General features: G+C 49.2%; 1 protein-coding gene across 5 annotated transcripts in view; it reads left to right on the forward strand.

Moving 5' to 3' along the window:
* The window catches only part of SMG7 (SMG7 nonsense mediated mRNA decay factor), a 169,485-nt gene that overhangs the window by 73,522 nt on the left and 82,671 nt on the right, over positions 1-13,292 (forward strand). For all 5 annotated transcript variants that reach the window (XM_029617622.1, XM_029617623.1, XM_029617625.1 and 2 more), the window contains one exon: positions 8-179. In XM_029617622.1, the coding sequence (XP_029473482.1) occupies positions 8-179 (172 nt within the window). The remainder of the gene's footprint in view (positions 1-7; positions 180-13,292) is intronic.

Raw genomic sequence — 13,292 nt, forward strand, 5'->3', positions numbered from 1 at the left:
CCTACAGTTGTTACAGGAGCTCTGCACAGTATTCAATGTAGACTTGCCCTGCCGTGTAAAGTCTTCCCAGCTTGGGATTATCAGCAACAAACAGACGCAAACTAATGCTGTGGTGAAGCCACAGTCCAGCTCTTGCTCCTACATCTGCCAGCACTGCCTTGTCCATCTTGGAGATATTGGTGAGCCTCCAGATAAAGAATACCTTTTTTTATCCCTGCATTAAGGCCCAAAAGCTTGATTGCAGATGAGGAATACGCCTCCTGATGTTCTGTACCCATACAGGAAGTTTAAGGTTTGAAAAATATAAGCTGGAGATGGGAGAGTTTGAACCAAAACTCTTAGAGCAGGGCTTCTCAATCCAGTCCTGATGATCCTACTATCAATTGGGTTTTCAGGATGTTTTTTGTTTTTTTTAATTTAGATTTATATTCTGCTTTTTGCACTCTTGAGTGCTTCAAAGTGGATTACAGTCAGATACTGTAGGTATTTCCCTATCCCCAGAGGGTTTACAATCTAACGGGCCAATACAGTACAGTGCGCTCCAACGGATCGCACTGTTAACCTGCCATTGGACGCACGTTTTCCCTTATCCCTTATTCAGTAAGGGGCGGAAAACGCGCGCGCCCAACCCGCCGAACCTAATAGCGCCCTCAACATGCAAATGCATGTTGATGGACCTATTAGGTATTCCCGTGCGGTTCAGTAAGTAAAATGTGCAGCCATGCTGCACATTTTACTTTAAGAAATTAGCGCCTACCCAAAGAAGGCGCTAATTTCTGCCAGCACCCTCCGACTTAATATCATGGGGATATTAAGTCGGAGGTCCCGAAGAGTAAAAAAAAAGTTTAAAAAAAAAAAAATTTAAAATGGGCCGGCGGCTGTCGGGTCGAAAACCGGACGCTCAATTTTGCTGGCGTCCAGTTTCTGAGCCCATGGCTGTCAGCGGGCTCAAGAACCGGCGCCGGCAAAATTGAGCGTTGCCTGTCAAACCCGCTGACAGCCGCCGCTCCGGGCCAAAAGGAGGCGCTAGGGACGTGCTAGTGTCTCCTTTTGCCCGTTTCTACCGCCGGGCCTCATTTAATTACTGAATCGGGTGCGCGCCGGAAGAGCGGGCGTTCGCCCGATGTCCCGCGGACTTTACTGAATCAGCCCGTAAGTTTGTACCTGAGGCAATGGAGGTATGTCTGCAACAAATTCTCATGAAACTCAGTATTTTCCTAGCATGCAGCCAGATGGACTCAGGACCAATGGGTTTATGCTCCCCTGCCAATAGAAGGAGACGGAGTCAGGTTTCAAAGCTGATGTCACCCTAGATATACTCCTGCAGTGACCTCAGCCTTTCGGTGGTTCTTAGTCTCGAGCAGATGCGGACATGCTTTGCCTATGGGCATTGCTGTACCTTTTGGAAGAAGAACTTCTACATTTAAATTGGAGAAAAGATTGAGCCCCCTCTCCTGCAGTGACACCTAAATGTCCCTCCCCCAGTTGAGAATTCCTGAGGTGATTTCAGAGATCCTTCAGAGGTATGCTTTGGTCCGGTAGCCAGTTCCTAGCATGGACTTTGCTGCTAAAGTAGCTGAAAGGCAGCGGGTGCAGGAAGCCGAGCGTGGCGGTGACAGCCAAACACACCCCCCCCACCCCGCAGCCAGAGACAGTATACTCAGCCGGTAAGCGCTGAGCGCAGGTAAGTTTAAAAAAAAAATGTCCTTCCAATTGGTAAGACGTCCTCCTGTCTCCTTGCTCAGCGTGCCCAACCGACATTGTTCCCAATCATGTAAGGGGAAGTGGGCTTCCAAGCAGGTTGAGCCCCCCCCCCAGTGGGCTAGGCCCCACTTTAGGCTTGGTCGGCATACCGCATGGTAGGCCATGGAAGCGCCATCTTGTGCGTATTTTTATGCCTGTACTGCCCACCATAGAGCTTCGGTATCTTCAGTGCATGTCAGCTCTGCGCGTGCATTGTGAGCATAACGCCACGCACAGTGTGCACATATTTTTGCGCGCGCGCATACATGCACAATGTATTAAGCGCAGAATACAAGTAAAGCCGGGCACATGGGCTGTGCGTGTGCCTTGTTGTGGCCTGCGTAGGCACCCGTGTGCATAAAATGTTAAGCATGAGCCGTCTGAATATGCAGTTACTGTCGCCAATGGGTCAGAAGCAAAGAAACGTAAGCACCTTTCTCCCTGCGCTGTTTGTCATATTAGGGCTGCACAGTCTGACGTGGATTCTTGCTTATGTCAGCACTGAGGAAGCCCAGGAAGAGTTGGCCTTCCCGGACTTTGCTAAGTCTGGCTCATCCCATTCAGAGGATGAGTCAGCCACAGCCTTAACCGGAAGTACCCTGGGACTGGGTTATCCATGGGAGAGGGAAATTTAACAGCACCTGCCCCAGTACCTCCTGGGCTAGGCATGGACCCGGCTGCCTTTGGTTGGGTGGAATTTTTTCAAGGCCTTCAAGCCTTCATATGGGTGCAGTCTGCTACCTCACTTGCCCTTGTCTGGATGGAACTTCAGCCAGTAAGCCCTCCCTCTCCTAGTCCTGTTGGCAGATCTCACCAAGGGTATCCCTGGCAGGGACTTGGGCAACTCAGATGAAGAAGAGGATCAGGATTCCTTGGAAGATGGGGAAATCCCAGTGGTTTAGAACCATATCTGACCATGTTATGGCTTTTCCATATAAACGAATTGCTGGCCCTGGTTTCCCAGACACTGAAGATGCTGGGAGTTCCTAGGGTGGACTCTGATTGAACCAAAGACGAATCCCATTCTGATTTCTCTACGGAAAGCCTCTTGCTACTTTCCAGTACTGGAAGCCATCCAGGAGTTGATTGACCTGGAATGGGATTCCCAGAAGCAAGTTTTAAAGGTGGATGAGCATTAGAAGCTCTATACCCACTGGATCCAGCAGTGAGAGATCGTTTGTGTTTCCTAAAGTGGATGCGCTGGTCTGTGCTGTCTCTATGCAAACTATCCCAGTGGAGGGAGGAGCGCCTTAAAGAATGTGCATGATAGGCAGATGGAGTCCATCCTTAAACAGGCCTTTCAAGTAATAGCAATGACTTTACATATTGCTGCTTGTTGTGCCCTGGTAGCTTGTTCATGCCTGTTCCTTTCTCAGGAGGTGGATGACTCTGGGTGGATTCCAGAGCTGTTATGGAACCCAATGCCACCTTTTTAGCTGACTCTGGCTCGGATCTAGTCCGTATTTCGGCCAGAGGAGTGGCTTCAGTGGTGGTGGCCAGAAGACAGCTATGGCTGTGGAATTGGTCAGCAGATGCAACCTCCAAGGCAAATCTCACAGAGATGCCCTTTAAAGAATCACTCCTCTTCGGAAGCGAATTGGAAAAGCTGGCCAGTAAATGGGGCGAATCTCCAGCTATCAGAAGATAAGAGAAAGCAGTTGGTGCTCCTCGCCCTTGAGGAGTCGATCCAGGGGCTTCCAATGCTTTCGCCCTACAGAAACTCGACATTTCAGAGGTCTCTGTCCTTTGTGAGGTCTCAGTCCTTTTGGAGTCAGCATCCCAAGAGATGGTCAGGATCAGGTTCATCTCAATCTCTTCCCACCCCCCCCCCCCCCCCCATGAAGCTTTGCTGATCCACCCTCGGAACGAGGATATGCACTGGAATTTCACATCACTCCTCGGGACATAGTCAAGATATCTCCTTGCCATTCCCAGCATAAGAAGTAGGCAGTGGAAACTACCCTATTAAGGCTCCTCAGGATGAGGGCTATAATCCCAGTACCTGTGCCCCATAAAAATACAAGGCATAATTCCATCTATTTCATCGTACCCAAGAAGAAACATTCATTTTGCCCCATCCTAGATCTCAAGACCTCTACGAGTGAATCATTTCCACTTGGAAACTCTACGCTTCATGTTGATGGCCATACAATCAGGAGAGTTCTTAACCTCCTTGGACCTATCCGAGGCCTACCTACATATCTGTATTCCAATCCGGCAAGAACATAGTTTCCTACCCTTTGCGGTACTGGGTCGCCATTATCAGTTCCAGGCACTGCCCTCTGGCCTGGCCACTGCCCCAGAACACTTTCCAAGATTATGGTTGTCATAGCAGCAGCATTGAGAAAGGAGGGCATCCTGGTGCACCCGTACTTGGATGACTGGTTGATCCAGGCAGAATCCATGGAAGAGAGTCTCCAGGTGACCAGCAGGGTGATCTCCTTGCTTCAGGAACTCAGTTGGATCATAAACCTGGACAAAAGCAGTTTCAAACTCTCCTAGTCCTTGGAATATCTGGGAATCTGGTTCAACACTGAGCAGAGCAAGGTCTTCCTCCCGACCACGCAGATAAGGAATTTGATGTTTCAAGTGCGTCTGAACACCATACGCCTGATGGTGTGGAGCTATCTTCAAGTCCTCTGTTTGGCGGCAACCCTGGAGGGCACACATGCGACTACTTCAACGCTCCCTTCTATCACATTGTAACCCATTGTCTCAAGACTATTCGATTCACTTTCACTTGGAGATGGAAGTATGCTCTTGGCTCCAGTGGTGACTGCAGGAAGCTCATCTGTGCAGGGATGTACCCCTGTCCCCTCTGAACTGGCTGATCCTCACAACAGATGCCAGCCTCTGGGGTTGGGGAGCTCACTGTCAGGAACTGACGTCCCAGGTGTGTTGGACCAAGGAAGAGGCCCTCTGGAAAATGGGCAGTCAGATTGGCATGTCTACAATTCAGCCACATACTCCAGGGTGAAGCGATCCGCATAATGTCAGACAACGCAACAATGGTAGCCTACAACAACTACCAGGGTGGAACCAAAAGCCAGCAAGTGTCACAGGAGAGAGATTTCTGTCTGGAATGGGCAGCATACATCTACAGATCTCAGCCTCCCACATCGCAGGAAAAGACAACGTCAGAGCAGACTTTCTAAGCAGGGAGAGTCTGGATCTAGGACAGTGGGTGTTGTCGGCCAAAGCCTTTCAGCTGGTAGTAGATTGATGGGATCTCCCGTCCATCAACCTGCTGGCTGCATCTCACAATGCGAAGATTTCCCAATTCTTCAGTTGCAGAAGAGATATGTTTGCCTTGGGGATTGACTCCCTTGTTCAGACCTGGCTGGAAGAGGAGCTGCTGTATGCCTTCCCTCCGTGGCCCTTCCTGGACAAGGGTCACTTGCAGAATTGAGCACCACAGGGGATTAATCCTACTAGTAGCTCCAGATTGGCCCAGGCATCCGTGGCATGCAGACATGCGGATATCCCTGGTGGAGACACCCCCCCCCCCCCCCCCCCCAGGTGCCTCCCACCACACAGGGACATGTTACAGCAGGGACCGGTCCTTCATAAGGGTCCGACTTAATTCTGTTTTATGGTCTGGCCTTTGAGAGGGCTCGCCTGATGAAGCAAGGATATTCGGCAGCAGTAATTGCCACCTTACTCCGTGCATGGAAGTTCTCTACATCCCTAGTGTATGTGTGGGTCTGGAGAGTATTTGAGGCCTGGTGCGAGGAACATGGTGTTCCCCTCATATGGTCTAAATTCCACTAATTTGGGAATTTTTGCAGGATGGCTTGAATAAAGGTTTGACCCTTAACTCCTTGAAGGTCCAGGTAGCAGTTCTCTCCTGTTTCAGGGGCGATGTGAATGAAACCCACCTGTCGGTTCATCCTGACATGGCCAGTTTTCTCAAAGGGGTGAAGCTCCTCTGGCTACCCCTTTGGTGACCAGTTCCCTTGTGGCATCTTAATCTAGTGTTGGAGTTTTTGGCAGGGCCCTCCTTTCAGCCGCTGCGCAGTCTTTCCTTTTATTAACCTTAAAACGGTGTTCCTGATGGCTATATCCTCGGCACATTGTATCTTTGAACTACAGGCATTGTGTTGGGAACTGTTTCTCTGGATGATTCCAGGAGCATTGCAGCTTCATACTGCTCCATCCTTCTTGCCCAAGGTAGTCTCAGTTTCATTTGAATCTGTGCATTATCATTGCCATCCATAGATAACCACGATGCGGAAGAATACCATGTCCTCCACCATTTGAATGTCAGTAGGCTTTTGGTGCGGTATCTGGAAGTTTCAGAACCGGTCTGAAAGATGGACCACCTGTTTGTTCTTCACGGTGGAAGGAAGCAGGGCGAACCAGCTTCGCGGCTACTATAGCTCGCTGGATTAAGGAGCCTATGTGGAGGCAGGAAAGCCATTACCCCTTCAGGTTAAAGCTCATTCCACTAGGGCTCAGGCAGTCTCCTGGGCGGAAGCTAGATTGCTGTCTCCTGTCGACATCTGCTGAGCGGCAACGTGGTCCTCCTTGCACACCACCTCCAGGTTCTATCGCCTGGCCGTTCAGGCCCGGGAGGATTCAGCCTTTGCAAGGGCTGTGTTAACCAGATCGCGGGCGGTCTCCCGCCCCAATTGGGAGTAGCTTTTGTACATCCCATTGGTCCTGAGTCCATTTGGCTACATGCTAGGAAATAGAGAAATTACTTACCTGATAATTTCGTTTTACTTAGTGTAGACAGATGGACTCAACATCCCGCCCACAGCTGCCCAAGAACAGTGCCAAGGATTCGCCCATGGAGTGGATATAGATTCCAAGAGATTACAGATAAGCAGTCATTCAGTCCCTAGATCAGGACATCTATAAGCTTACTGGGGTTCAGTGTTTGTTTGAGTACAGTTACAGTTATCCGTTTTTAATCAAGGTTTTTCGATAGTATGTCCACAGTGGCTTTTGAATAGAATACTGAAGGGCTGAGGTCACTGCAGGGGTGTATCTAGGGTGACGTCTACTTTGAAACTTGACTCCATCTCCATCTGCTGGCAGGGGAGCATAAACCCATTGGTCCTGAGTCCATCTATCTATACTAAGGAAAACAAAATTATCAGGTAAGTAATTTCTCCAATACAAACTTACCTCATGTGTGTCTTTTGGGAAGCCCTGCTTTAGAAGGATGTAGGAAGAGCAAATGGAATGTTACCTGTAATTCATATCAAGGGCAGCAAGTTACAGAAGCAAGGTCAGACTTGCATGTCAATGAGAGGATAAAAGATGTTGATGATTTCCTCTGAAGCATATAGAATGGGAGAGAAGTTTAAGGAACAGGTTCCTTTCCCCATGACTGTTACTTTCATATTAATAAATTGAAGGTGGAGAACACAAGAACATGCCATACTGAGTCAGACCAAGGGTTCATCAAGCCCAGCATCCTGTTTCCAACAGTGGCCAATCCCCAGGCTACAAGTACCTGGCAAGTACCCAAAACCTAAGTATATACCATGCTACTGATGCTAGTAATAGCAGTGGCTATTTTCTAAGTCAACTTGATTAATAGCAGGTAATGGATTTCTCCTCCAAGAACGTATCCAAACTTTTTTTTTTTAAAACCCAACTACACTAACTGCACTAACCACACCACCTGGCAACAAATTCTAGAGTTTGTGTGTTGTCTAAAAGAACTTTCTCTGATTAGTTTTAAATGTGCTACATGCTAACTTCATGGAATGCCCCCCTAGTCCCTCTATTATCCGAAAGAGTAAATAACCGATTCACATTTACCCATTCTAGACCTCTCATGATTTAAACACCTCTATCATATGCCCCCCTCAGCAATCTGTATTCCAAGCTGAACAGTCCTATCCTCTTTAGTCTTTCCTCATTGGGGAGCTGTCCCATCCCCTTTATCATTTTGGTAGCCCTTCTCTGTACCTTCTCCATCGCAATTATATCTTTTTTGAGATGCGGTGACCAGAATTGTACACAGTATTCAAGGTCATGTTCTGTTGATAAGCAGGCATGAGTAGCAATTACATATGGGTGACATCATCCAATGATGCCAACATGGACGTAGCTGTCAGAGCTCAAAGATTTTGCTTCTTCCAAGTTACCACCCACACATGTTTCCAATCTGTCTACAATTTGTTGTTGGGCCTCTTTTATGAGCCTAGGTTTTCTGCTTTTATTTTTGTTTTTTATCAAGCTGTTGCCTTGACAGCCCTCAACAGAACTTTTCAGTTCTACCAGAAAAAAAAGGAAATGGAGAAATCGGGGGCCTAAAAGACCACGTGCTAAGGTTTCAGGACCTGCATCTGTGGTCACTAGATGTCGTCTATCACAGATTCCTATTCAGTTTATCACTGCCTGGGTTGGATTATGAATCTATCATCTGGTCCAGTTGCAGTAGGATATCCATACAGGCACAACAACACCACCACGACTGGAAAATGGAGGCCTTGTGGAAGGCACTCCCAGAGCAAGGCATTGACTAACTGTTGGCACAGAAATATCAAAGCAGGATGCCTCTCTTCCCCACCCCATGGCACTCTTTGGATGGGGGGAGGCAAGAAGGGATTGGAAGGGCCCAGGGAATCCCTGGGAGGGCCTGCAGAGACAGGAGGGAAGTTTTATTTATTTTTTTAAACTAATATTATCATTTTTGTATATTTTCATGCAAGTCCATTTTCGGTTCATTCATATTCCTAATAATTATGTCCCACTTTTTTTTTTTTAATATCCCTTATTTGATCCCATGAAACTTAAAATAGCTTTTTAAAAAAAATATATATTTTTTTGTTATAATATGGATTTTGACTTACAATGTGTGTAAATTATGAGTTGAGGAAGTTAATTACAACTTGCTCCTTGCCCTGGACATTAATTTTTAATAATAGAATCTATTAGAAATTTGTATTACTCTCACTATTTTGGAATAGAATAAATAATGCACACCCTGTGGTGCACTATTATACAAGGAGGTGAAGGGAACCGGTAGGTTTTATGGAAAAACAAACCAAAAAAAAGCACAGCATACTCTATTCACTTGAGAGGGAAAACTTAGCTTGTAAGGTAAAGCATGTAATGATCCAATTCTGAACTTCTTAATACACAATTTTAATATTTTTGAAATTTCATCAGCAAAGTGCCTTCATGCCATGTTCCCTTCTGTTGGCTTTTTGTAACTGCAGAAGAGTTTTTGCCGTTTTTTGGCTACCAAGGTAAACACAAAATAAGTTCAAGTGCACATGTCCAATATGACACAAAGCAAGTGCATTTCAGATCCTTGTTTCTGTACTTTTATTGAGCCTCTGGTAAGCTCAAACAGTGCAATGTATGGTGTGGGTATGATCCCTGCCTGAATGGGTGGGGCTAGCACTGACATCAACAGGGTGTAAGCAGCCTTGAGAACAGTGAAACTTACAAAGGGCAATTTTCAATGGCCCATACTGTGCTAGGTGCTGACTCTTTTAGCCTCCATATATTGCACCAGTTTTCAAAGAAATAATCTGCGTTCCCCCCCATTGAAAATCAAATACACTAAAAGCATCCACATATTTTGCATCTATTATGTGCAGTGGCTTAACAGGGACAAAATAGCACACCCCATGATTGAAAACCCCGTGTATGCACTTTAGTTTCCTCCTCTGACCTAAACACGCCTCTTTTTTAAATGTTGCTAAATGTAGACATGGAGGGCAATTTTAGTCATTTTACCTGGGTAAATACTTTTTGAAAATTGCACCCACACAAAATGTAAATAAAGAAATAATTGTTTTATGTTTCCCCAAACATGAATCTCCTCAGTTTGGTTTCCCATTTCCCTACTATTTTATTTTACCAAAATGGGTGCAAATCTACTGAAGCACAGGACAGTAGATATGCCAGCAAAATTGATAGGAGCTTTCATTCACTATGAAATGCACCTAAATAAAGGAAAACCATATATCTGTTTTGCATCTAACATGGAAGCTTACATACTGTGCTTAGGAAGCCAAGACAAATGGCAATAGTGTAGCTACACAGCACTCCAGAAGGCACTTTTTCTGGATGTAAATTAAGGATCAAGTGTCAAACAATCTGTTAGTGGGTTATAGGGCTTAGCATCTATTAGACACTAATTTGTATGAGAATATATTTAAATTTACAGTTTACAAAGGTATTACACTCTTGAGACAATTACAAAATAAGAATAAAAGCCTAACTGCAGACCAAAAACAGGAAGGGGGAAAATTGTTGGCATTAGTAGAAATACACTAGCAGGATTCAGAATGGAGACACTTTCAGAGCTGCAATAATATTTACATTTTGGCTCAGCAGTTCCCTCCTGCTTCCTTAACACTTCCAGATCAATTGCTCCTGGACTACAGTACCATGAACCTTCATTTGCAACTACCTGGCATTTTTCACTCAGTTTTTTATATCCCCCCTCCTTATGTAGCTTAGCCATTGCAGTAACAGTCCTTGGCCAGAGGCCATGAACCAGGGCATCCTCTGGAAACAAGCTAATGTGGATTCCTATCATTGAGCTCCCTGGGGGTTGTAAATACTGCTTCCAGAGCATCCCCAGCCAGCCCAGGAATTGAACCTTGGTCTGCATGGCAGAGCACTACCACCAGGCTGAATGATTTAAAAAATATTTTTTTAAATGTTAAATTAGCTCTTCTTTAAGACAGTTTTGACACACACAACCAGCCAGGCTGCAATAAAATGGAAAACAGGTTGGCATATTTATGGTCCAGGTTTTCCATTTGTGGTGCAAGATATTGGGAATATGATGACTCACTTGGGGCTATTGAACCAGTCTTTGTGCAATTGTTCCTTAGCATTTATAAAACACATGCGCAGGCACTGAACAAGTTGTTACTCATGATGGCATATACATATGATAAACTAATTCTTGGATGTCAAAATATTCCATTCTTCAATTTGGAAAAAGGTTTGTTTTGTAAGACAAAATAACATTGCACTAGTTTTGAAAGGAAAAAAGTGTCTTTCCCTGTACGTACCTGGATCAGTCCAGACAGTGGGTTATGTCCCCAATCCAGCAGATGGAGTCAGTCAAAGCTTCGAGGGGGCGTCACCATGAGTACTACTACCCCCTCTGCAGGAGTTCAGTATCTTCTGACTCCAGCAGATGCGAGTAGTAACTCCGGGTTGCTCCCGATTACCTTAGGCATTTCTTGTGCTTCTTGTATGCTTCTGAATCTGTTTTCTCTCTGACTGTTTTTTGGATCAAGTTTGTTTTAAAAAAAAAAAAAAAAAAAAAAAAAAAAAGAAAGGTAGAGGGTTCTAATTGGGAGGCGTGGCTTCCCTCTGTGTTGGCTGTTTGCTCTCTCCATCTTCTCTCCTTGCAGCGGGGTAAGTGCAGCGTCTTTGGTTTTTGTGCTTTTGCCTTGCAGCTTTTCTTCATCGGGGCTCGCGGAGGCCAGCAGGACCGGCCTCTCCGCGCTCCCTCCCTCACCCGCGGCCATTTTCGCGGCTCCTCGTGGGCTGCAGAGGCAGGCAGGGAGATCGTCGCCGGCGGGTCGCGCGGCCAGGAAGGCCCCCCCGCGGTGCCGCCTTGCTTTCGGCGGGTTGTGCAGGCCGTCCGGGCCCCCCCGCAGCGGCGGCCCCTCCCGCGGCCCCCCTCCCGAGGCTGTGCCGGGTGGTTTTCTGTTTGCCTGCCGGCTCCCTTCTTCCTGACGGCTCCGATGCCGCGGCCAGCGCGCTGCTCGGCCTGCGGCGAGCCCGGGTCCCAGATTTCGAGGGAGGGCATCTGTGCGAGGTGCCTCCCCGGGGGGGAAGGCACCTCGCGGCCTCTTGATGATTTCCCTCGGCTGGCAGGCTTGCCCGGGCGGCGTGGGCCGGCCCCTCCCCCATTCCTGGCGGGAACGGCGGCCATTTTACATACTATGCGCGCTGAAGGGGAACAGGCAGCGCTGGGGGCAGGGGATGCTGAGGGCTCTCCTCCACTCTTGCTTCCTGAATCGGACTCGGAGACAGGCCGGCAGGGGTCCCCGGGGGCCCCCCCCTCGGAGACCCCCTCGGGTAGACCGGGGTTTTCCCCGGAATTCATCCTGTTGATGCACACTGCATATCTGCAGGGACTCGATGCTCCCACGGGACCTCCTCCAATCAAGATACCGCGGCCCTCGCTACCTCCCCCGGCCCCCCCTGCTCCGGCGGGTGTGGGGGCCCCCCTACCCCCCGCCCGCGCCCGGCTCCCGGTAGGCTCGGGGGCAGCGGGCACAGGGCCAGCTTCCCCTGGATCGGACCCGGCGGACCCGGGTCAAGGGGACTCCACTTCCGAGGGGGATGATCCGCGCACGCTGCGTCTGTTCCAGCGGGAAGAGCTGGATGACCTGCTCCCTCAAATTATCAAGGAGTTGGACCTCGATCCACCTCCGGAGCCGCCCGCTCCCTTAGCGCCCGCTGTGGTCACTTCCTCAAAGAAGGGGGATCCGGTCCTGGCAGCCCTGAGGCCGAGAGCTCGGGCTTTTCCCATTCATGAGTCTTTCATTCAGCTCCTCACCAGGGAATGGGATGCCCCGGAAGCTGCTCTTAAGGGCAGCCGGGCCATGGAGAAACTGTATCCGCTGCCGGAAGATTTTCTAGATCTCATCAAGGTACCTAAAGTGGACTCCGCGGTGACAGCGGTCACGAAGAGGACGACCATCCCTGTGACGGGGGGAGCGGCCTTAAGGGACACCCAAGATCGCAAGTTGGAAGTCTTCCTCAAGCAGGTCTTCGAGGTCTCCGCGGTAGGGTTGCGGGCGGTGATGTGTAGTTCGCTGGCACAGCGGGCCAGCCTCCTCTGGGTGCAACAGCTGCTCACCTCCCAGGTCCTACCGGCCGGGGAGGCCGACCAGGCGGATAGGCTGGAAGCTGCGGTGGCGTATGGAGCCGATGCTTCCTATGACCTGTTTCGAATCCTCGCCCGCACCATGGCCTCCGTGGTAGCGGCACGCCGTCTCCTATGGCTCCGCAACTGGGCGGCGGACACGTCCTCCAAGTCGAGTCTGGGCTCCCTGCCTTTCAGGGGCAAGTTTCTGTTCGGGGAGGATCTGGATCAAATCATCAAGTCGCTGGGGGAAAACGCGGTTCATCGCCTGCCGGAAGACAGATATCGCTCCACCAGGGCGTTTTCGTCCTCTCGGACCAGAGCCAGGGCGCAACGGCGCTACCGGAACTACAGACCGGCGGCGGCCAGGTCCTCGGCCCCCAGGTCTCAACCCTGGTCTCGCTCCTTTCGCGGGCGCCGCCCCGCACGTCCCGCTCCCTCAGGTGGACAGCCCTCTCCCAAGTCCTCGCAATGATGTTCGGCTCGCCCACTCCGCCGTTCCCAGGATCGGGGGGCGGCTGGCGTTCTTCTACCAGGAGTGGGCGCGGATCACCTCGGACCAGTGGGTCTTGGATACCATCGGACAAGGTTACGCGTTGGAGTTTGTCCGCGCTCCAAAGGGACGGTTCGTATTCTCCCCTTGCGGCTCGGACGACAAGCGAAGGGCGGTGCAGTTGACCCTGGACAGGCTTTGGGAGATAGGCGCCATTGCACCCGTGCCCTGCGGAGAGGTGGG

The sequence above is a fragment of the Rhinatrema bivittatum genome, chromosome 10, assembly GCF_901001135.1.
Source record: "Rhinatrema bivittatum chromosome 10, aRhiBiv1.1, whole genome shotgun sequence".
Taxonomy (NCBI): Eukaryota; Metazoa; Chordata; class Amphibia; order Gymnophiona; family Rhinatrematidae; genus Rhinatrema; species Rhinatrema bivittatum.